The following is a 25,287-nucleotide window of genomic DNA, read 5'->3' as shown; positions in this document are numbered from 1 at the left end:
GTATTTTGATAAATTAATTTTATTCCAAGTGTTATACTTGAGATAATCTCTATTGCTGATTAGAATCAATATTCGATTAAAAATGTATCGCAAATGTATTCTCGTAATATTTACAGATAAACGCGTTTTAGCTATATGACTGTATAAAAACTCAAGCAAAACCGAATCGATAACTCCATCAAACTTTGCGATCGCGACTTAATTCTATTTACGATTTTAATAAAGATTTTTTTCTAAGTATCAAAATTGCGTAATAACGTTCGATACTTCTTACGAGCTAGCAGAGGATCTAGACTATTAGCATCTCAAATATATAATCTATATTATATTTACACAAATGTCCACTATATCTCCTATGCTGAAATTACATATCGAGCATTACATATACCTACTACATGTCGCGTATTTCTCTGAAAAGTTTTTTTTATGACGGTCCATCGGGGAAACGCGACGGAATCGCTACGGAATAGTCAGAACTCAGTATCGTTTAAGCGCGATCGGAGGTGTGATAAGCAATCGTTTATCAGTTGCATCTGGAACGCAGTCTATTAAGTTAATGTCTTCTGTTATCTCTGACGATTTTACAAAATTTTGAAGATGATACTACACGGTCATGATCAGTACTCCGTAATGATACAGAGTAAATAAGCAAGTGCTACTTTTCTTTTCTTTGACGTATCAGTAAAGTTTTTTTTATGACGGTCCATCGGGGAAACGCGACGGAATCGCTACGGAATAGTCAGAACTCAGTATCGTTTAAGCGCGATCGGAGGTGTGATAAGCAATCGTTTATCAGTTGCATCTGGAACGCAGTCTATTAAGTTAATGTCTTCTGTTATCTCTGACGATTTTACAAAATTTTGAAGATGATACTACACGGTCATGATCAGTACTCCGTAATGATACAGAGTAAATAAGCAAGTGCTACTTTTCTTTTCTTTGACGTATCAGTGAAAGAAATGGTGTTAAAAAAAAAAAAAAAAAAAAAAAAGAAAGAAAGAGAAACGACGAAAGCAAACGTATGACCTCATTTAAGAAATCATGGAGATGTACGCGGTAGTCCAATCAGTCTCATAGAACGTGTCTCATATTCCTAGGAGTATCAAGAATCGTTGATCTAACTTTTATAATAATCTAGATAAGGAAGTGTGACATTAGAGTGAGAAAAATGCCGCGGTTTCTGGCCACGAAGGCCTCGCGTCTCTCTCCCGACTTTTCGTCACATTCGTCGGCCACTGTGCACCAGTCCACCTCCTACTTAGTACTGGGTACAAACTTCTGCCGCCACTGTACGACTAAGCAACGACAAACTTTCGAGTGTCTCTGAAGCTTCGTGAGTTGCGAGAATATAGGACAAAAGAGAGTGCCGCGCGAGAGAGGCGTCAAGTCGAGCGGTTCCGACAATTTTCTCGTCGCGCGTCCGCGGAGGGGAAAATATTTTTCCGCTTTAACAGCAGCCACTCTTTTCACGACTCGAGTACATTAGACGAGTTTCGACGTGACAGGATCATGGGGTCCAGGATGGGCTCAAGAATGTAAGTAATTCATAGGGACGCGTGTTTCATGTTTATTTACGAGCATTTATCCTTCTCCTTGGTCATTCGTTGATCGTAGCGCGTTGTTTCACGTGCAACAAGCATGGGAGGCCAGCGATCGACTGGTTGTTACTCGTGTGAATGATCGTGCGCGAAACGACGCTCCACGGTTTGATTTTGTATTCGATTCTTATTTCTCTTCTTTCGCTGGTGATTACAATTTTTCTCGTATTTATAGACAGGTCTCTTACGTCACACTGGAACAGTTGTATCTGGAGATACAGAGGAATTTTTAGTCATGAATCGTTTAAAGATAATACGGTCGTTACACTTTGTGACTTACACTCGGAATGGATCAACATACAGCACGCGCATATTTATTAACCTCGCATACGAGGACGACTCGCGGCTGAAGTCTTATGTTGTCTTGTCGATTTTCTTGTTTGCGATACACCATCATCGACCAGAGTGTTTAATTAAGCATTTTGATAATTTCGCGGAGCAAACAGAATGAAGCGGTGTCGCGCGTCCTACCGTGGTTGATAATTTCCTCAAAAAAGAAAAAAGAAAAAGGAAAAGAAACATCATTGCGATGATTATCGCGAACTACGATCCGCGATGACCTCTTGCAAATGATTCGTTACATCCGACGAATGTGCTGTGCTAAATTAATAACTACAGCGCGTCTTTGTTGCGTGTATTTGACGCAAGGATAAATAGGAAAATATGTTGAGAAACTAATTCTTACACAAGTCATTTTCATATGCTACTTTAAACAATTTGAATAGCTCCGTATATAATTAGTATAAAGGGCAAACAAACTATTCCCAATTTATTTATCACAAAAAGATAATAAATTCGAAGGTAAATATTAAGAAGGTATATTTATCATCGTTATTCTTCTATTCACAGAACCAATCAACATTTCATAAACACGGCTTCTGAGCAACTTGTATCTTCAAACATAATTTATTTCACATTAACGAATATTTGTGTTTCATGTTGTCACATGCTCTTGCCATATTCTTATCACGATATCTACATGTAGGTACTTTCTTATGGTACTTTCCTTGTACCATACGGTTAGTAGTAGTAGCAAATGAGCAAATAAAAAAATAAGAGCGAATTGTATGTCAGCCGTAAAAAGAACCTTCGCGGTAGCAATAAGCTGGTACGTTTTTGGAAATCGTTTAAGGTTTTCTTTAAGCGTTAGGCCAGACTCTGATCCGATGCAAAATTAGTCAGACTTCCACAAGGTAACCCGGCGTACTTGAGCGTTTTGTTTCGTGATTTACATTTTTTTAAACGCACCGATTTTTCTTTTTCCGACGTTCGATTATCGTCGCACAACGTAACGGAGGTCGCTTGTACAGACTAAGGTTCGTCAACCATCCGGTTGAACACACTGAAATTGAATGGAAATTACTCGGGGCTGCCGCGACGCACGGCCTGGGCTCATTTACCTTGCCATTATGCTTCGCTGACTAATTCGCGCGGGGAATCATTAGTGTCGCGTCGAAACCGACCTTCGAAATGTTTGCAGAATTTAACTCCTATTTACGGGAACGCTTAGAAGCGGCGCGATTCTCGTAATCAATGCCAATTCACGCGGTCAATTTATGCTCTCCTTTTCTCACCTTTTTTTCAAATCTTTTCGTTTCATTTATCTTGAGATCGAACAAGATGACTCGACGTGCAGCTCGGAGGATTTAAAACTCGGAGGTACAAGCGTTAAATAGCGTTATTTGTACGAGCAAATAATTTTTTCCTTCGCGAAGTTTTTGTAACGCGTGATTTCTCGAACATGAATAATTATGCGACCCCGTTTTTCCTTCGTTTGTTTTATTGTACAACCTGTAGATAAGATTTTTCTGTCAGTTGAAGATATTTAATGACGAACATAGTCCACGATAATGCATCGTATGATCGAGGAAAAAAATTGTTGACGAGTAACGAGTGCGCGATATATTTTTCAGTGAAGATTTGGCGATAACTCGGTGCGAATCTTTGGGAACGTAAACCATGGATCACCACAGGTTTTCATAATTTTCAAATGTTCGATGTTCGTGTAAAACTGATTTCTAAAGGAAGCGAAAATTATCTTCTGTAGAGGTTTTAAAGGTCGAGATAGGTTTATTTGTTAAAGACCATCATCAGAGAATATTATTTGCATTAACGAGACCACGCAAAATCTTGAACAAACAAATTTTAAACAAATCCTAAGCAATCGTCATTCGTTCGATGAATGCAGCCTTTCTTCAACGGTCAAGATAAACGACCATTATCATAAATTTTATTTTTCTTTTATCCTCGTCGATGCAGCTTCCCCTTTCGTCTGCTTTTTAACTAGGACAACTAGGTCATGGAACGTTATTTAATTTGATAAACTGTAGTAGTTCGCAAATATTTGTACAGTGAACAATTATCGATCTTCTTACGCTTTCCTTTCCATTGTAATCTTTCTTCTCTTATTTGTCTTTTATTATCGTTGAAAGCTGTTGATCGAAAATATTTAATCGAAAATACTTATTGGCTAAATAATCGATATAAATATGACGTTGTATGGAAGAAATTTCTGGTAACGGTATTCGATATTGTTTTGATTACGAGAAAAACATTTTATCGATATTTTGACGAATCCTTAATGAGATGCGAACTTTTAATTCGAGCCGATAAACCGTGTTTTTTATATCTTGTTTCTTGACTATCGTGTCGTGATAAATAATTCAAATTTCCTAGTTTACATTCCCTCGAGTAAAGAAATCTCGTAACGTTATTCGCATTACGAGATATTTAATACTTTCTGCGATTCTTTATACCGGATTCATCCTTCAGTCACGAGATCCATGGATTAATTTCAAACGCTCTGATTTGAGAATCGTCTGAACGTAATCGTATGTCGATATCAACGATACAATCAGAATGATATATGTAGTAGATTATACATATCCAATTGAATCATAGTAGAATCGCGCATCGAGAGAGACATGAACACTAATAACAAAATCCACTGAGAAATACGTAAATTAATTTGAAATTTGCTGCGCATTTTCCGTCTTCTGTAATTTTCATAGTCGCCAATATGACGGCGTTCATTACTGCATTCACAGCTGTTTTACGATTCTCAGGTTCGTTTTATCGGAAAAGCACACTCGATACAATTTCGTTATACCGATACGAGCTTTATCTCTCTAGGAACCAAAATTGTCAACTTTGTTTCTTGAACTTTTCAAAAATTTCAACCTCAAGTTTCTTAAGCTTCACTTTCGCACAAATACACGCCACGTCGAACAAGTCTAGCGCTATATACGAACGAGCTCTAGTTCCCTAGAAGTGAAAGTAATCAGCCCCATTTCCTGAAAATGTTTAAATTTCCATATCAAAATCTACGCAATTAGCGTTCAATTTCGCAGAGATCAAATGATTTAGCTCGGACTTGGAGAGCATTAGTTTGCCTTCTGCGTGGCTCATGGTCATAATTACTCCTATAATTTCGTAGCAAAAATTCAACTACCACAGATACAATTTCGTCTAATCCGTCATTATTCCGTGTTCCGTTCATCCGGTCGGAACATGGTGGATAAAATGCGGAATCGGGCTAGACAGATCACGAGAGAGCAGCGAAAACGAGCCACCGATATCGGTTTTCAATTTTGTTCGACGATCGGACGACGGGGAAAACCGATTTTTCCATAGACCCGTTGCATATAACGGTCGATGTAACAATAAACCGTCGCACGTTAGTTGCAACTAAGCTGTCGCATCCGCTCTAAGCCGGCGTAAACCAGTTTTATTTGATTTTTCTCCGGTTGTTTTCGATGAACTGAATAAGACAAAAATACGTACACATGGGCAAGCGAATGCGAACGCGAGCGCGTATGCTCGTTCGTTCTCTCTTATCTATCGCGTTATCTGTCGGTGTGTCGACCGCGGGAAATCGTGCGCACGGTTTTCTCCGCCCACGTGGATCTAGCGCTGCTCGACCAAGCAAAAACCTGTCACTTTTCAACGCAACGGTGGCAGCGTAAACAAAATAATAGCGTACGCGGGACGTTTAATCCGGGGATTTCCCTAGTCTGGAGCTTCGATATTTCCAGGAGCGTGTTTCCTGGAGCGAGAAAGTGACAGTTTTCGCCACGGGGCTGGCGTTTTTCCGAGGAAACGATGATTCCATCGTTTAGAGCGTTTAGACCATTTTAAGATTGTGTTTTTGGTAACTGCGATCACTTTCGTTTACATATTTCCTTAGCAGGGTGACAATTAAGATCTTCTTTAGATTCTTTCTGACTCAATCGTGTTTCTCCAGCGTTAAAAGGTTTTTTAAGATTGAGATTCATGCGAAACGATCGTTGTTAATACGCATATTTGTTTGTTTCAATTCTATGATAAGATATTTTTTAAAACGTTAGAAGAAAAAACATTTCGAAGTTTAGATTTTAGTATATTACAAGTTTCGAAAAAATTGCAACGTAATTGCCATTTAATGGTGGCCAGAAGCTCAAGGAGCGACATAATGCCTTTCGTTAAGCACCGTGCAATTGTCAAATACGGTCGACCGTCACATACTTTACGCATACTAGCGTCGAACCGCGAAATTTTAGTAATTAACTGATAATTACTGAACCGTGAGGAAGCTATATTGTTCCAATATTTTACCTAACATAATCATTCGGTGGAAATACAATTTCAGCGTTGTAAATGTCTCTTAAGCGTTGTTCGTCGCACATTAATCACAACGCACTGCAGGCTATGGAGATTTATAATTAGTTTTCTGTCCTTTTTGTCAAACGACTTCAAGCAAAGTGAATTTACGCGATATTCTATTCATCTATCATTCCTTCCATTCTAACATCAGAATTTATCGCGACTCGACAAAGTTGCTCAATATTCGTTAAATCAAAGCTATACTGTCGGCTATAAATAATTAGAACATCCATTCTTTACGTTTATCGAAGAACTTTCACTTTACTTTATTTTTATTATTTTACTTTATTTTATATTATAAGATACGTACGTTGCAAATGAAATAACTGATAAAATACTTAGAGAATAAAAACAGTTCAATAGTATCGCAAATAGCGTTCAATTTATGCTAGATATCGATAGGTGTCCTAATACTTATGATCCTAAGTATATTCTTTCATTTCGATGATCTTTTTTGGACATTTTATCACTTCTCAAACATTTTTATCGCCAGTCTAGTCGAACCAGCAAGCTTCTCGTGCAGTAAGTTTTCGAAATAGTCATCGGATTATTTTATGGTGTATGCAATTCACGTGAAAGCTACGTGGTACCTGGCCAGCGATAGAGCGAGTGACCTACCGATCGGAAAGGCTAGAACTTTAAGAAGGACCGATTTCCCCTCTCCTTCTGTTTCACTTCTCCCACTGTCCTCACGGGTGATCATTGGGAACAGAACAGAGTCGTGGGCATACGTTTACCTTCAAAGACAGTTGCTGCAACAACAAGGCGGTCGTGGTCGCTAGACCGATATAGTGTTCTTGGCACGTGTCAATCCGTGATTTTTTTCATTTAACGGTGTTCTTCGTGTCGCGAAGTTAACGAGTCACAAGCAATCGGCGGACACGCAGACGATGGTGTAGGCGTGTTCGCGAAAGAAAACGAAAAGCAGCTGGACACTTGTTTTCACACGTGTTACATACTTTGTTTCGTGCGACAACACGTTGCGGATAGAAACGTGAATTGGTTATAATTGTGAGTGTAGTTCCTCTCAATCTGTTAAATAAGAAAGAGTTAATTCGTTGCTTGGATTAGCAATCTTTTGAACATAGTAATTTCTTTATATTTTGTTTGCATGTCATCATTTTACTTGGTAATAAGTTACAGCGTAATAGTTCAACACAATTGAAATTCATAAAATTTGCAATCCACGGATTTTTCCAACTATACATGATTTTTTGGTTCGTATAGCAAGAGTTCGTTTAATCAGAGTTTATTAATGATTAATTAAAATCTTGTTTGACTATATACCGTTCATATAAATGGAGTTCTACCGTGTATTATATTAAAATTTACGCTGACTAAAACCAACTTAATGGAACTTAATTTGCATTTATTAATATCTGATTCTGCGAATATAGAATTATCTGGTTAAAGGATGATTCAGTTAGCAAGTTACAAGCATGTTATATTAAATATAGTAAAATATTACAAATAGGTTTGGTCCAACGAATATTGATATTTTTATCGGTTCACATTAGATCTCGAAGCGTATCATATTTTCTTCGTCCACTGTTAATCCTGGGAACTTTTGTGTTCTCATAGAACAAGAATCACCAGAATGAATGGAACGATCTAAGATACGCGATCGTAATTACACGAGTACATGGAATTCGATCTGAGGTCGTTTGTCTCTTGATCGAGATAGGTTCTTGATTTAGAGTACCATCGAATGGGTGCAATTATTCTTTTCGCTCAAATGGTAGCTGGAAATTGTTCCGTGTTCGTTGAAGACTTAGGTCCAATTGCACGTTAAGAAGAATAGCGATCAGATGAAAGCGTTTAAGTTGATGATTACAATTGATAGTATAACAAGAGTGCGTTTCAAGGTAGACGATATACCCGATATTGTTTGTTTGTTCCTCTTGTTGCGTTTATTTAGTTCCGCCTCGTTTCAGTTGATCGAATCGCGATATTGTAATTGACGAGTCGAGTTAGACTTTAATTCAGTTGACTGGGCGACCTATCCGGATCATCAGCTATTGAGCAGAAAATTTTCGTTCAGTGAAAATTTTAATTGTAAGAACCGTTCGAGATACGAGTAAAACAGTGGTAAGAAGAATTTCATACAATTGCTATGTTTTAGATAATGTAGGATTTCTTTCGACGTGATTTTTAGCGATGTTTTTAATCCTTGTATCGAGGCTCGATTAAATTTAATCTAAAATTAATCAAACGATAAATGTAAATTTTCAGTAAAACTGTTTCTAATTTTAACACATTATGTACTTCTCGCAATAATGTGTTTCTGTTACCAATAGTCAACAGATCTTTTTCACACAGCTCGATGAATATCCAGTCATGCATGAGCTAATAATTTCTTTAAGGCTTTTAAAAACTTCATTACGTTTTCGAGTAACTTTTTTCCCTAACCATGTGCCACAGAACTAGTTATAAAACCAGCTGCTAATCAGCCGAGTCGTTAAAACTGGTCGGAGCGTAAAGTGAAGAAGGAAAAATTCGAGGACGTAGAAAAGATACAGCAGCCGTAGTAATGCGATACGAACCGCGCACATTGGCGTCTTTATTGAAGAATTAGGATTCTTTATGACAGGTCGTTTATATCGTTAAATATATGTTAATCCCACCGAGTGTCTGAATGAGTAGCAGGCATCGTGGAATTACGCGCGAAGGACAAATGACCTGGATCCATCTGCGATCCAATCTTTACGGTCAATTCAACGAATGTCGCTGCGTCTTCTCCTTGGATTCGCGTTTAGGTAGTTCGTCACGCGTGCAACAATGCCGCATAATATCCCGTATCTCTGCGAGCTATCGTGTGACGAATTTTTTGCATGACGTAAAACTCGAAATATGGAAGAACGTCACAGGCGAACGCTATTATCCTCCTTAGTTAAGACGTTCTAGCATTTTTCCTTTTTTCAAGATCTGTGGAAATACCTTCGTCGAATATTTCGCTTTTTAAATAGGCTTACAAGATAATGATTGGTTATATGTATTTTAAATTGAATGAAAAAGAATCGCACAAAGGAAATGATAAAATTTCAGAAGGACATTTTAGTTAAGAAGGGCAAAGTGTAATTCAGGAAACGAGGAATCTTGGGACGATTAACAAATGTAAAAGATACAGTTTCAAGTTCTGCCGTTCGTTCGTTGTTCCAAATCCTCCGCGTGTGACATCACCTTGTAATAATCACAATTTATCTATCCGGGAACTCGCGATCGAAATGAAAAAAAGGAAGAGAAGACCGAAGAAAAATTACATAGTAGTTACATATTGGCGATAAATAACAATAAACCGATGATTTACGAAGACAATGCGGAACGTGCTCATTTTCTGTGGTATGCCCAGCTTCCACGTTTATATTTATCGAACGAGATTGAAGAGCAACGACGGATCGTTTCCTGCTTGAAACGTTAAATCGGCATCGTGTAGTTGGTTACGGGAGGATCGTCAAGGAGACGGCTCGCCACGAACTGCATATAAATACAGAGTATCGAGACGTGCAATAGTTTCAGACGCGCTCTTTCGTATTAGAAAGTCAATGGTATGAAAGACCGTCGCTAAACGATGATCATACCGATGGCTCTGATGTCCGACTAGTCTATCAAGATTCCTCTTTTCTTATACAGACCATTTTATAGTCTATTTATACAATGAAATCCTTGAAAAGATTGAAATCGTTTCGACAAAAACGAATGGGAGCGTGCAGTTCCGGTTAGAAATCGGTCAGCTAGGGTCCGAGAGCATGGCTCCATGACGCGCTGATTTTCATGTATATATGTATGGGACGATGTGAACGCCTCTGTTTGCACTGGTTTTTCCTTTGTCTCTCTTTTAGTGTCCACTCGCTTCGATTCGCGCCAGTAGAAAATCGGGATTCGCCGCGAGCAGTTGGTTGCGATCGCGCGTCGAGTTCGTGCGAACACGCGGGCAGCTCGTTTCCCTTTTATCGGGTCTTTATCGGCTGGACCTTGTGTCAACGATTACGTTTTCATCCAGCTTCATCCAACTTCTCTGCCAACAGTTAGTTTTACATCGACGATTTTGCTTTTACGTCGATTACGACAATCTGAAACAGCGATGATAACTCGCGGATACGAACCATCGTGTGTCTTGCACGCATCGTTCGTTTCTCCGCCGCGTTAAGACTAATCGGATGACAGACGACAGGCGTGAAAGTCCCGTTCGCGACTGGTTTCTTTGTGTCTTTTTGTCTTTTTACGTTCTTTCCCTTTGCAGAGCGTCTGTAGAAGCACCTTAGTGCGATCTCGTTGCTTTTATGTAATGTTCGTGTTGAATTGCGTCGTTTCCGCGCGTTTTTTTTTCGAGCAGCCGACGATCGAACAGCAATTTGATCTTCGAAGCGGGGTCAATGGAGGAACGTTTCCCACGGATCAGGCATAATTCTCGAATCTCTGTATGTTTGCAGCCTGAGAGGCGACGAGGAGGACAGCATGAAGCTCTTTTCCTCGCAGAACGGTGAATCCTCGACGCCCAAAGATGGGACAGGTAATCGCTTGTTTTGTTAATATTATATGTATGTATCGTATGTAGGTTTATGTCTTAGATCTGAATCGGTAGGTATCTCCACGATATGATGCCGATTTGCCTGTGCATGACAAATTTTGCTAGCATGCGGAATTTATTTGTTGAAATATAATGCAGGCAACGAAAATAAAATCGTATATTTTGCGTTCGAAGAAAAGGAAATTGAAGAGACTAGAGGAAAAGTAGTACAATACATATTTACATAATTTTTCGTAGGCGATGTATAAGTATATTATGTTACAAATGCAGTACTTCTAATAGAAAACAGATATCTGGTATACAACATATGCCTAAATGCATACGTTATACGACGCGTTAAGAAGTTAGTGGAAAAATCTGTATGCTTGTAGGCAGCAAAACAGGTTATTGTATTTTCGCATAAGAATTTTGAAATTCATGAAGAAATAAAATTCTATATAAATGTAAATCGTATATATTTAGAAAAAGATATAGTTCTTTTCTATTGATTTCTTTAATTAAAAATGTAAATATGCCAGTACTCTACATTCGAATGATCTAGTTACAATAGTGATTTCATTCTTAACACTTTCATCTCCTCGTATGTCTGCCTTATTGAATAGCAAAGAATATTAAAAAATTTATTTTTGCATGTCGTAGATCGTAGATAGGTTATGGCATTATATAATTACCACGTCGATTAGTCGCGTGCCCATTTGCAACCCACCGGCGCGATTTGCTTGACGCATCTATTCGTCTTGATTAGACGTAACTCGAGTTAATCGTTTACTATTGTTTGTCGCCTATTGCTGGAATTACAAAGAGATCTACGCGAAGACCGTGCTTGAAAGAAAATCAGTAAGCGGTTTGTATTGTTTAGTTACTCGACTCATTAACAACGCCGGCTAAATCAATTAGACACTCATTCTGGTCTAAGTTTGCGTTAACTGAATCACAACAATAACAATGTTCGTTTAGCCGACAAGAAAATAAGAGAGATACAAAAAAAGTTGGTTTTAACGATGACGAATAAATCAATGGCTGCTAGACCACGCCGCTGTGATTGCTTGACTAATAGCAATGAAACAAGACACTTGATATATAATTTAAAAGGAAATTATCATGATCGCGATTACGCGTATCAGAGGAGGCGGAGGATGTAAAATCACGTTTTCTTCGTCTTTTTTCCTTTCTTGTAAGCTCGTGGCAGAAATATCGCGTGTCAACGGCAGGTGCCGATTTTCACCGGAGAATCTGCTGGCTCTAGGGTTCAAGAGTTTCACGATCGACTCGATTTCCTCTTTTTTCCATGCTTTTCCTCCGAATGATAGAATTTTTAGAGACCAGACGAATCGAACGGTATCGTTTGATCGTTTGGAAAACCGTGTTTTTCGCAGAGGGAAAGAGAGGATCGGACAGGAAGCAGGAAGTGGATCGCTTTGGATACTATCAAATGATCATGTTCGCGATAATCAGCCTGCCTCTGTTCTTGTCAGCAGGATTCACGCTTGCCTACGTATTCACAGCCGGCGAAGTTAAATACAGGTACGTTACCACGTGATGCAATCAGCGATTCGAGCAATGATTTTATTTTTTCTTTTCGTGTTTTTCATTTTTTTTTCTATCTCCGTGTAATTTATCGTGTGTATGAGCGCCTCCTTTGTTGTTCGAGCTACTCGGGGCTAGTCGCCTACAGCGAATCAGTGTCGTTTATGGCTCGTGCTCGGACGAATAAACTCTGGCGAGAAGGCTTGAATAATGCGCGCCGGTCAAGTGCAATCAACGAGGAGCACCTAATGCTCCGCGACTACATGAGTGATCGAACATTGAATTATGTAATCGATGCGACGGATAATCGATTACTTTATTAGCCATCCTGTTAACTTTTTCGCGGTAGACGAGCTTTAGACGCGTATAGCGACCACGTTTACGCAGCTAACTGTATTTTATTGAAGCAACTCACCGCGCTCTGTTAACAAATTTAACGTTATTTTAAGAGGAAATTTCTTCGAATAACGTTCTATAGACCTCTGCTGCTATACTTCGAATAATTATTAATAAATTTATAAAACGCAACATTGCTGAGATGGATCACTGAACCAGATTTACTTTAATGATTATTTATGAGTTGCGTTAACAGTACAGTTACGTCTTTCGTTCTTACAGTCGCTGAAAATTTTCAATTAAAGCAGGAACGAAGATCCGAAGTAGTTTCGTGATATTTTCATCAGACAGTAAAAAATTATTGAAGGAGGTCAATTTCCCATATTAGGATTAATTATAAGATATATTTTACCACATTAAAGACTATCAGTTCTATCGTCGAAAACATTCCGGGATATTTATATAGAACAGAAAAATTCACCTACTCAAATAATTCCCGGAAAGATATCTTCTCCTTAACATTTCGATCTTCATTAAAAATTCTCATCTTGATAAATGAATGATTATTCAAAAAATAGGTGTGCGGTATCAGAATGCGAGAATCCATTGAATACGAAGTTCGACGAGTCCTGGGTACCGGACTCTGTGCCGAACGTGTCGGAGATGTCCAAGTGCATCCGATACGTCGTTCAGAATCACACGGGGGCGTGCACAAATCAGACTTTCACTAACGCTACCCAGAAATGCGATTCGTGGATCTACGATCCATCGGAGAACACGGTACTCAGCGAGGTAAAACCGACCGAGCCATCGACAGATCGCAGCTAATTACGGTTAGTTAGATGACTCACGTTTATCCTATTATTTTCTCGATACAGTGGGACCTCACCTGCCACAGCAATCGATGGAAACTCACGCTCGTGGGCACGATAAATAACGTTGGCCAATTCGTCGGACTGATCTTCGCTGGATATATATCGGACAAGTGAGAAACAATCATTAAAATTTGCGATTCCTACGACTCTCGGATTTTTTATGTCACAATCTCGTTTTCGTTTTAATGTTCCAAAGAAACCTTTGATACGAAATTGAAACTAGAAATCACGCGTATCAATAGCGATTTCTTCACATTGTCTTTAAATTTGGGAAATATTCTAACGATAGAAAAATACGATTCGATTGGAAATTACCGAAAGAGTATATGTATCAAAATTGATTAGAAGACCGTGGACGCTTAGGCAAATTATATTTATACAAATATAATTAAACAAACGAAGCCTAAGCAGAAAATTGTTTTACGTAATATAATACGATTACGAGTACTTTTGGACACTGTATGTATTTTTTAATGTTATATGTGTTTTATGTATTTTGGTATTTTCAAATTTCCATTAAACCTACAAAAGTCCGAAATCTATCAATTAGTTCTTGTCGGTTCGAATCTCAAGTCTAGATAATGGAATCTATTGGATTCGAATCGGATATCTAACGACGTTCGATCGAAGAAGAGGGTTGCAACACTTTAACTGAGATTCGGTCGAAATCAACAGGTCGTTAGTGTTCGCTTATCGAAATTATCTCACAAAACGTGGAAAAACGTGTGAGAGATAATTAAGATGCTTGATAACACAGAGAAATCGAACCGTGACGGATTTATCCTGAGGTCTATGAAGTTTTTCTCTAGACTATTTCCTGCAGTATGAACTCGACGATCTTCGAGGTTTTTAGAGCGTTTTATGACACGTGCTAGAGTGTCCCTGGAGAACCGGAACTCCGGTATTCAGACAGACGACTTTCGCGAGTCTGTAGTTTGTAAATCCTAATTCGAAGTCGGGGAATACTTGAGATTGTCCAAAGGGGAAATTGTATTTAAATGAAACTGTACTTTGGGCGAACTTTGAAGATCTATGACAATGATTCGAACTTGCAGGTTGTTTTTCGAGATTCCCCTTTTTGAACGATCAAGGGACTCGTAACGAGAACCATTCTTGTCGAATTTTTTAATATTCGAGATAACAGCGTATTTTAATCGTTAGAAGAGAAATTCATAAATGATCTATCGTCACATAAAAATTGATTTTCTTTAGAAGAATAACTTTTGTCAAATCCGTTTTTCACCAGAATAATTCTTGCCAAGTTACCAAGGCTATTATTTTTAGTGAGACAGTTATGTATTTTGGACTACCACAATCATTGCTTTCTTAAACGATGACTCACATATCGCCATAATTCAGTTTGATAATAGCCACAAAGAATAAAAATACTGATGTTCTAACTATTCCACTGTTTGTTATTCTGATTTCATAAAGAGAGTACATTGTCCATCCAGTTTGCGCAACTTCGTGATTATATTGATATAGCTCGTCTTAGTAATTGCGTGATATGATAAATATTTTATTTCAAAAATAGAAATCTATCGAACGAAAACAGAAGACGTTGAAGTATTTTCTTCTTTTTCTGAAAAAATATGAAAATTGACAAGGATAGTTTTCGATATGAACCTTCTCACTCCTCTCGTTCCTATCAAAAACCTTCTGGAATTACATCGAGAATATAGTTCGTTGAAGCTTTTATGGGAATCATCGACAAATAGGGAAGCGCTGTCTAGTCGCCAAATCCTCAACGTCCGCTTATATTTCGTTTCGCTACTTTCAGATACGGAAGACGCACGATACTGACGCTCACCACATTCCTAAGCGGAATCAGCGGCCTGATACATTCCTTCTCCGTGAATTATTGGATGTTTCTCGTGTTCGAATTTATCGACGCGACTGTCGCGGCCGGTATCTACAGCGCTGGATTTATTTTAGGTGAGTTAATAACGAGGCAAAGTAAGGGAAGATGTTCGACGTGAATAATGCTGATATAAATAACGGCCATGTTTCACATGCCACTGGCCACTCGATGCAGGAACCCTTCGATATCGAAAAACGTAACTGAAGGTAACCATTGCTGTTCTCCAGTTTACCATTGCCACGCTTATAATTTCACCGATATTTCATTTATACGTAAATACAATATCCATACAGTGTATATATTATAATGCACGTTTCAATAATGCCAGCTCCAATAATCCAATCAGAAAAGTCTTTCAATCACCTATCACGATTTATCAGATCAAGCGACTCTGATCTCTTACGGATCTCAGAATCAGTGTTAGCAATACACATCGATTATCATTTATCGATATAGACGTTTGTAATGTTTTCCACATTGCTGGACATTTTTATTAACAAAAATATCGGTGGCTTTCTTTTGCTTCTTTAATTTAATTTGTTCGCAGAGTAATATCGAACCTTGATCTACTAGTTGATAGCTTTCATCTCAATAAAAATGTAACCGATTGAAGCGGAGATTCACTGAGAACATAGTTAGATGCCTGTTCTTTTGAAGTATCTTTCTGACAAATTAAACATCTGAACAACGACGAATTTGAACTCTTATGATAGCATAAGATTGTCAGAGAATGCATTCGCTGTAACCATAATCTAAATTGCTAGCGAATAACCGCAAGTTCACCGTATGAGCAACGTTTGATCATTTTCAGGGATGGAAATGGCAGGAGTAAACGGTAGAGTGCTAGCCAGCACGATCATCTGCTGTATGTTCGCAGTGGGTGAGATGCTACTCGGTTTGATCGCGATGTGGCTTAGATCATGGCGGATGATCCTTCGAATGGTTTACGGTCCGGCATTGCTCGCCATCTTATTGCCCGTCCTGATCCCGGAATCAGTCAGGTAATTTCCTTTGGCGAATGTTTCATTTGCATTGTCCCGACGCCTTGTTAACGATCTCGAAATGAACTCCCTTAAACGCGTTCCACGACATCCGGCTAATTAACCGATGAACTTTTCACGTCACTGCGCCCTTGATTGGACCTCGGTACTCTCTAATTAATTAACACGGATCACGATACCGAGGGATCGTCGAGGATGTGTAGGCTGCTTTTAATCTTTGGTTCAAGCTGTAACCGTATTCTATCAGATTACTTTTCTCATCGTTCCTTTTTTTCTATCTACGCCATAGGTTATCGATAAAGCGTGTTCTATACAAAGATACTCTCAATCGTTTCCCCGTTCGAAAATTACTGTAGAAAAAAAAAGAAAAAGAAAAACACACACAATGATGCCCATTTTCAAGGTGGTTATTGGCGAATGGAAAACACGAAAAGGTGGAAAGTATTTATCGGAGAATGGCGCGTATTAACGGACTACAAATCTCCGAGGAAGCCATTGGAGCGTTCAAAGAATTGAACATGGTGAAAACAGAAAAGGTAGGATTAATTTTCAAGGAAGTACAAAGAAAAATATTCGAGATCGAAACGTTATCTGGCATCGTATTTTTCAGACGGAACAATTGGTACAAGCCGAAAAGAAGTCACCAGCGATGCAAGTTTTAAATAGTTCGGTGATGCTCACTCGGTTGCTGGCGTGCTCGTTTTGCTGGTTGACGAACACTTTCGTCTATTATGGATTATCGTTAAACTCGGTGGCTTTCGCTGGTGACAAATACGTTAATTTCATACTAGTGGCCATCGTCGAAATCCCGGCTTACTTTCTGACCTGGTTCCTGACCGATTACATTGGTCGTAAAGCTACCCTTTCCTCGTCTTTCTTACTGAGCGGAGTGTTCTGTCTGGCTATACAATTCGTACCGACAGGTAACCTGGATTTTCTTTGAAATTCCCTCTGCAATTTACTGCATTTTGCCTTACATCCCTTTTATGTTACTTGTTTGAAAATGTTCGAGTAATGACAGATTAATTTACAAAGGGAACGTCAAGTATCGATAGACAACGAATCCATTGCAGGTTCGCTGAGCTTTCTACCATTGATCTTGTACATGGGCGGGAAATGGTGTATTACGATGTCCTTCTCGACGATTTACATTTACACGACGGAGCTGTTCCCTACGAACTTGAGACACTCCCTTCTTGGAATTTGCAGCATGACTGGCCGCATGGGGTCAATATTGTCACCGCAAACTCCTCTTTTGGTGAGTCTACCACCGCAAGAATGTACATCGTAGAACGATACCGATACGAGCAGCTTGTTGCATGCTTGCGCTTTATTTTCGAACAATACGAGCGAAACAAAGATTCTGATTTATCGATATGTTAAGCTTGCGGATTAAGCAAGGCTTAAAGACCGGACAAAATAATTACAAAGGGCTTTGTGGCTTTTGCAGACGCGAAATTTTACATTGTAGCTATTTCTACACAGTTGTGCATTTGTCCTTCGTTCCGTGGATTAGTACAATTACATTAATATTATCACTATAAGATACGCTAATAAATTTTTTTACCCGACAGTAATAGATTTAATAACGAAACAGATAACATTTTTGCTCGAAGTAAATTGCGATGATAAAGTACAACTTAAGACTTGTCACATGTCAATTTAATAATATCATTATATTTATTTAATAATATCATTATATTTAATAATATCATTGTCAATTTAATAATTTAATAATATCATTAGTTGGTATAGCGTGCAAGAGGACCAATTGCCTTTCGTGTAAAAGTATTCGTGCTCAAATAACAATCTACAAATCTTCGCGAAATGAATTTTTCACGGTAGAAATACATGCAATATATAGATATAATGTACTTCGTCTTCTCGCATTTTTACGTATCTTTTTATGATACAGGCACAAATAATGCCGGAGCTGCCGTTGATTCTGTTTGGATGCATGGCGTTATCCGCGGGCCTGCTGTCTCTATTCTTCCCGGAAACATTGGGAACCAAACTTCCGGACACGGTGTGGGAGGCGGAGAATATCGGTAAAGTGCAGCAGAAACAGGAACTGCAGGATTCGCCGTCTTAAGGGCGGTCGGAAGCAACGTGGCGCGTTATAAATCCCGAAAAGAACAAAACGCAAGAGACAAATGGAAGAGAGTAGGGACAAAGGAAACCAAAAAAGGAAAAAGTGTGAAAATCAACGAGACAGGGTTGAAACGAATAAAAAACGAAACCGAATTGAAAAAAAGAAGGAGAAGGTGGTGGTGAGAAACGTGCAGCAGCAATGACTTTCAGAAGTTTTTCTTCTCCTGGTGCGAAGAAAATCGGTCGTGACTATTCGATTCATGGCTTGAAAGCTCGCGAGTGAAACGCGCGACGAAACTCCTAAAACGAAGGGAGCTTAAACGCACGCTGTTACACAGTACCCTCGTTTTCAATGCATTGAAATCAACAGAGTTCGCTTGTGATCAATTTGCCATAAAATTGACTGGTCGCGAAACGAGTTGACGAGTCGTTGATTATAGATGAAATAGTCAAGGGGGAAAGATAGTCTCCAGGGAGGATTGGCAACAATTTATCAGACCTAGTCGATAATTCGCCAGCTCGTTTGTTCCTTTTTCGCTTGCGCAACCGATAGATAAGGCGCGCGAGATCGTACCACTCCCGTTCGTGCAATGTCCGTTTAATTTTTAACGTGCTTAATTATGCCTCGTTGCTGCCAGTTAAGGCTATCGTTTGACATGTTGGTGTATCTGTCGTCTAGACGTCTACATATGTACGATGAGTTTTATTAAATACACACGAATTATGCGTGCATTGTCCCATGATGCTTCTTCCATTTAGGAGAGAAACCATAAATATACTCAGGTATTTTCACAGTATTGCTGCATCATGTTCATAAACACGTATTAATAATTACGTCAGGCTCTTGTCTGTATTTCTGAGTCAAGCATTTTAGAAATGTATATCGGCCATCGTCGTTGTATTTTAAGACGTGTAGAGCATCGTGCCATGATAGTGCATCGTTCAGAAGGACGAGATAATAGCGGTAATTTAATTTCATGTATAAATATATATATACATACATATGTATATGTGTGTGTATGTATATATTTACGCGAGGATATTATTATTCTAAACGAGTATTCCGCCGGTGGATACTTACGTAGCCGTGTACAAACCGTAGTAGTACAATTGTTTCATGGAAATTATATAGGAGCACACGGTGGATAGGCCACGATGCTGTTTTAGAGAATTACGAAGAGCAATTGTATTACGAACGATGCTCGTGACGATGGGAATATTTTGTCACGTTATTTGCAATAGTTCTTATGATGCTGAATCTTTCGTGAGAGTATTATTAATTTCGTTGCCACGTAGTATTAACTGAAATATTAATGTAAATATCCTCGACCATGGTAGTTCCTCTCCAACGTGTTTTCATCAACGATAACTCATAACCTGTATATAGAATTGTTGATGTCGTTAGAAGATATTTCCATCGTGTCGCGAGTAGCGGAATTTAACGACGCTTCACAGGCAATCGTATTTGTTAAGACGGAGTTAAGAATATTCGTACATAGCAACGCATCATACGTGTACTAGACATTAATGTAACAAGTAAACGTAATTCTGATGATATATAAGCATTTACGAAATCCTTTGGTTGTCGTTGATTTTACCTTTGACGTTTGCAAGAGTTCCCTTGGCATACTTTGAAACAATAGCTTAGGAAACTTCTGCTTAAATACTAAAACGTAGCACGCTGCAGTGTCTGACTGACGTTTCACTCAAATTCAAACGATTTTCAGCACCTGGTTCTTCCAATTATAAATCATGCTACATTTTGTTTGTATCTTTACAATTCTGTTTATTTGGTGATTTTAGTAAATCCTACGTATTTGAAATATACGTAGAAGCTACAAGAGAAGATGAAAACATTAATTATTACTAAAAATATGACGAGAAGCATCTCAAATCGTATGGTAGTTACAATTAAAAAAGACCCAATTTCTTTCTTGTCAAAAGCAAAATAGAACGACACGATCGATAAAGCCTAATAGAAGGAGCTTAATAACCACGAATACGTTAATCTTTGCATAATGTTTACGTTACTGAATATTCCATGTTGGCATGTGTCCCTCCACCCGAGTTTTTAAATGGAAGCACGCTGACATTATCTGTTCTCATTTGGAGAAAATGGGGGCCAAAGTTGGCTTTTGTGAGGCATAAAAGAGTTAGATGTGACCCGGCATACAGCGCACAATGTCAAAGGACTAATGCCGCGTAAAGCCATTACCATCGTCGTTGGGATATTTTAATATACACGGGGATTTAGATATTTCATTCTGACAAATTCTCGGTCTCCCAACGCTGCTCAAAGGAAATTGAAGCGAGCGCCGGACTAGCCAACGGGCTGCAATAGGGCCGCGTATGCTGCACGCGATGCGGCTGGTTATTTTATGTTTACAGATGACTCGACGTCTCGCAATAAATATTGTTGTCCGGCCTACAAATCTTCGCGGCTTCGCATTCGTCCTTGTTTCTTTTTTCGTATTCATGAAACTACGCCGGACGTCCTCTCCTTTTACGTTTCGTTCTTCGTAGCACTGGGCCTTCCCATTATGAAAATCTCAATAACGTTACCGATACACGTGTATCTTCGATTCGTGTCGATTTTAACGAGAAAGATAATATAAAACGTTCGACGAACACATGTAACCCTGTTATTGCCAGTTATACGTAAAGGAAGAAAAGAAATAATCAATCGTGTGACTAATCACATCCTATCAGACTGATTCTGCACAATACACGCCGTGACATTTCCACGAACATAAATAAATTCTAATACGAATGCGAATGGAGCGTAAAAACAATCCGCGATATGCACTCTGATGTGTTATCGGAGGCGTCGCTCGCCTTTGAAAACAACGTCGAGCGAGAACAAAATCAGCGAACAGCATTGTGACGTTTCCATAATAATGCATAATGGAAATCGATGGTATCGTTACGTTCGAACGAGAACGCGAAAAAAGTTTGCCGATTCGCGCAACGAGGGAAACGCTTCGCTAGAAATACACCTGGCTTGGTAAAATTGTTCTGAAGCGGCGAATTTAATTAATATAATGCACGCAGATCCGTAGTCTCCTTTAACCTCGATCTCTCAGCCGATCGAACGAGATGAATGCTTTGCCGTTCAGCCTGTATAAATCCGGGGAATACGCGGATTCGCGCGTCTTCGAACGCGTATCATGCTCGATGCACCTATGTGCAACCTTTATCCTGGATTATCTACATGCTCGATGGGGTTGTCGAGGTGTGTTGGCGGACGGCATGCTTTCGATCTGGCACGGTACGCGTCCGTTTATCGACGACCGGGAAGGAAGAAGAAAAAAACGAGGACGATTCCAGACGCGAATAATCCTGCGGAAAAGGAAAAGGTGCATCGATAAGCTCGTCGATATACGGCGCGTTCTTTGTTCGAGGGTTTCCGAGTACGCTGCCGCGGTTGCTATCCTCGTTTGAGTTACTGCTCTCTGCCTGCCGAGATGCTGTTATCGATGCTGTTCCCGGAAGGAGATAATGGAGATACGCGGCTATTCATCCCAGAGAAATGAAAGTCGAGTTTCCTCTCTGCTCTTTCTCTCTTGACTTTGCCCTTCGTTTGGCGTTTCAATTCGCGTAACATACACAGCGCGTCATTTAAGTGAATTCGAAGCTTTCAAAGGATTTTTGAAAAATTCTCTTTCGACTTTGCATTTGGAAATTTGGCGTTTGCCTCTGAACTTTCGCGATGTAGCTCTCGATTAAGTGAATTTCGGAGCTTTCAGAGAATTCTACGTTACGATGTTTCACGTTAAAGGATCTTTGACAAATTTTCCTCTACATTTGGAAATTAGTTTATTCAAGAGCTTCTTTTAAAGTCCGTCTTTGCATTCACGGTAAAAAGTATACGATGAATCGTTATTGTGTATTGCTTAAAAAAATTAAACCCCGAAAAATATCAAGTTTACAACATCAGATTACAGAATTGCACAAAAATTTTTCTTCCATTTTACATCTAGAAATTTAACATCCGTCTCTCAATTCGCAATATCTGTAGCATATAGCGTGGATTGTTGTCTCTAAGTTTCTGAATGAATTCTGTAGCTTACAGAGTGTCCCAAGTTAAATCGTTTTACGTTATTTTCAAGATGTCTAATATTCGCGACGCTAACATACGAAGTTAAAACTACGGCGGTCAGTTTTCACGAAAGCATTCCCTGCGAGCGAAGTATCGATTAAACGGTTGATAGCAATTTCCTGCAGACGGCAGGTCGATTCGTTAACACGAAAATATGATACGGATTTTATTAGCGGGTGAAATGGAAGCGATTTTGTTTCTCGCGCGGTGGCACACTTTTTTGCCGGAGCTCGCGCGATTAACGCCGTGGTCTGCGTATCGTTTCGCGTTGTTACACGGCGCGGAACAGCTGGCCGAAGAGTTCAATTTTTGTCGCGCCGGAACAGGCGACGATTTAATGAAAACACTGGCGATCGTATTTCCATGGAAAAAAATCTTCCACCAAGAACAATTCCACTGTCACCTGCCGAACGTGTGTCACGTTTTCATTACGATCCAAACGAATTGGATAAGAAACAAGCTTGACAACAGGAAGACAGATTTTCGGATAAAACAGTATATCGGAACCTCTGTGAAACTAAACGTATAAGGATTTCAGAGCTGAAATAATTTACTTTACAGTAATCGTAAAGCACTTATTATTAATCCCAATAAATTAAAAAAGATTTAGTCCAAAGAATGCCTGTCTTTTATTCGTATATCATTTAGATAATTCATTTTAGGATAAAAGAAGCAATAATGTTATAGTAGATAATTTTCGAAGAAGGTGAAGAGACTATAATTGATAAGTTTGAAAGTTAGGAATAAATAATCCAAAATTACAATCTCCTAATTATTTTGTAATTTTCATTTCTTAAAACGTAATTTACGCTATATACGTTGCATATTTAATTTTTTCTTTGGAGCACGTAACATCAGTTGGTGACACGATGCAACCGGTATATCAGACGACAGTTACAGGCTGGTCACGTAAGGGATTAAATATCGTACACAGGTGAGAATCCTCGTGGCTTGTTGCGCTTCGAGATTCGTCTGTCTCGTTATACCAACGTTTACAACAGACGTATAAAGAACCCGGCGATATCCTCTTGTTTCTCAACAATTATGTGAAAACGTGCGAAATAAAGAGAAGTAAGAACAGGTGAGAAACATAATACCGTCTCACGAAAATATTTCTGATTTATCAGGGTCGTTGCTACGCACGCTTAACGTTCCTGTTTATCAAACTGACTGCTTATCAATCACGTTAGCCGCGAATGATCTGTTCGACGTCATTGTGGCTGCCAGAGAAGCAGGAACAGGAACTTGCTCTATCTACTGTGACCGCGTTAAGGGAATCGAGGATATCTACGCGGAGTAAATCAGCCAGTATCCAGAATTGACGCGAAGCAACGAGGGGGCAGCTGACGGTGACGCTGCGGAACGAAATGATTGGCGTATCGGTTCGCCCGTGGGACCGATTCCGCCAAGCCAAGCCAAATGGATCGTCGATTTTTCCCTGACTACCTCTGGGAACTCCACGATTGCACGGAAAGTCGTAGAAACAGATGGAAACGGAGGCAGAGATTCAGACGATGCCAACGAATCTTTTCGCTTGGTTGGAAATCAGCTTACGATACGTCGATCGTTAAGTGATATAAAACGGATTCCATATGAGCTATTAAGCGATTAATCGCTCGGATTCTGATTCATAAACGGATAATTCCACGGAGAAGAACGTATCGCTTTTACGTTTCCCTCGAAACTGTTTAAGATGTATTTATGATCTGGTTCTGTCAGTTACATAAGTCTCCTTCAGTTCAATCGAGTTAAACTCGATTCGTTTTAAATCAAAGGCTTCAATAACATTAACGTAGATTGATTTCAAGTTTATGTTCTTACACGACTTGAAATCATTTGAATTTGACTAACCAATTGTTAAATTTAAGATGGACAAAGTATACTTGGTAGATGGTTAGAGAAACTCGGATTATTGGCAATATGACAATATGGGTTATGGTTACTGGCAACTTGGTCAGGAAACTAATTAGCAAGCGCAAAATTGAATTTAATAATTGTTATTTCCTTCAAGATAACAATTGGAAGAATTTCAGTTTCAAACCTGGAGGCATATTTCAAATTAAATTAAACCACAGTTTCACTAGATTCTACAAGACGATATCAAGTTGCTTGAACGTAAACAATTTGAAATAAATTAATTTCACTGATAAGGAGAAGCGTATACATTTATCCCATTTTATACAAATGAAAAGAATAGTTGTTCGAATTAAGATAAATCGACTAATTTGAAGGTTCAGGCAAATATCCCTGAGTTCATTCGGAACGTAATGACAAAGAAGCAACTTCTTTGCTTTCCTATCAGTAGTTTCCTCATTCGTCTGGGGGAATAGCCATCTTGGCGTAGATACAGTCACCGGACTATTGACAAATAAATTAGCAAAAGCTAGGATTCTGGCTATTCTAGGCTTCCATTAGGACCAGCTCCAGCGAGACGGTGAAACGCACGGTATTAGTCCGGTTGTCTAGCCTTCTACGGCCAGCCATTCGTCTCGGCTGGAAGATGGCTGAAAGTAGCTAATTTCGAGGTCCGTAGGTTCTACGGAGCACTTTTGGCGTTCAGGTATTTGGCGGATGTCATCGGGCAACGTCGTTGCCAGCCTGAGTTTCATGAAAGAACGGGATTTGCAGTTTCCATTGCGGCTCCACTACCGCATTTCCAGCGGTCTTATGGCCGGCAATTTTGTCTCTTGACTCTGTAGACTAGTTTGTCTTGACTTTGTTCGTTTAAGT

At 39.2% G+C, this 25,287-nt stretch overlaps 1 protein-coding gene across 5 annotated transcripts; it reads left to right on the top strand.

Annotated features, from left to right (window-relative positions):
- The first annotated feature begins 1,110 nt into the window (after window positions 1–1,110).
- On the top strand, window positions 1,111–20,339 carry LOC100740620 (solute carrier family 22 member 21-like). Of its 5 annotated transcripts, none has more exons than XM_003489031.4 (11): window positions 1,111–1,535; window positions 10,670–10,749; window positions 12,144–12,291; window positions 13,209–13,422; window positions 13,509–13,615; window positions 15,286–15,440; window positions 16,178–16,367; window positions 16,771–16,903; window positions 16,978–17,290; window positions 17,441–17,625; window positions 18,283–18,583. In XM_003489031.4, exons 1-11 carry the CDS (start codon window positions 1,510–1,512, stop codon window positions 18,457–18,459), a joined length of 1,728 nt encoding a protein of 575 aa, XP_003489079.1. In that variant the 5' UTR covers window positions 1,111–1,509; the 3' UTR covers window positions 18,460–18,583. The 5 variants fall into 5 exon arrangements, with proteins under 5 accessions (XP_003489079.1, XP_012240460.1, XP_012240463.1 ...); XM_012385037.3 differs by lacking the exon at window positions 1,111–1,535 and adding an exon at window positions 2,545–2,579 and having other exon boundaries at window positions 18,283–20,339; XM_012385040.3 differs by lacking the exon at window positions 1,111–1,535 and adding an exon at window positions 6,971–7,250.
- Window positions 20,340–25,287: the final 4,948 nt, after the last annotated feature.

This window comes from Bombus impatiens, unplaced genomic scaffold (assembly GCF_000188095.3).
Source record: "Bombus impatiens unplaced genomic scaffold, BIMP_2.2 scf_0317, whole genome shotgun sequence".
NCBI classification, from domain to species: Eukaryota; Metazoa; Arthropoda; class Insecta; order Hymenoptera; family Apidae; genus Bombus; species Bombus impatiens.
Note: the sequence above shows the minus strand (reverse complement) of the source record. Positions and strands in the feature narration are given on the sequence as shown.

Excerpts from the sequence above, each read along its gene's own strand:
- LOC100740620 (XM_012385037.3), top strand. The coding sequence starts at position 2,545 with ATGCTCTTGCCATATTCTTATCACGATATCTACAT. Across the intron at positions 10,750-12,143 it reads GACGCCCAAAGATGGGACAG|AGGGAAAGAGAGGATCGGAC; the intron begins GTAATCGCTTGT and ends TGTTTTTCGCAG. Across the intron at positions 13,423-13,508 it reads AGAACACGGTACTCAGCGAG|TGGGACCTCACCTGCCACAG; the intron begins GTAAAACCGACC and ends TTCTCGATACAG.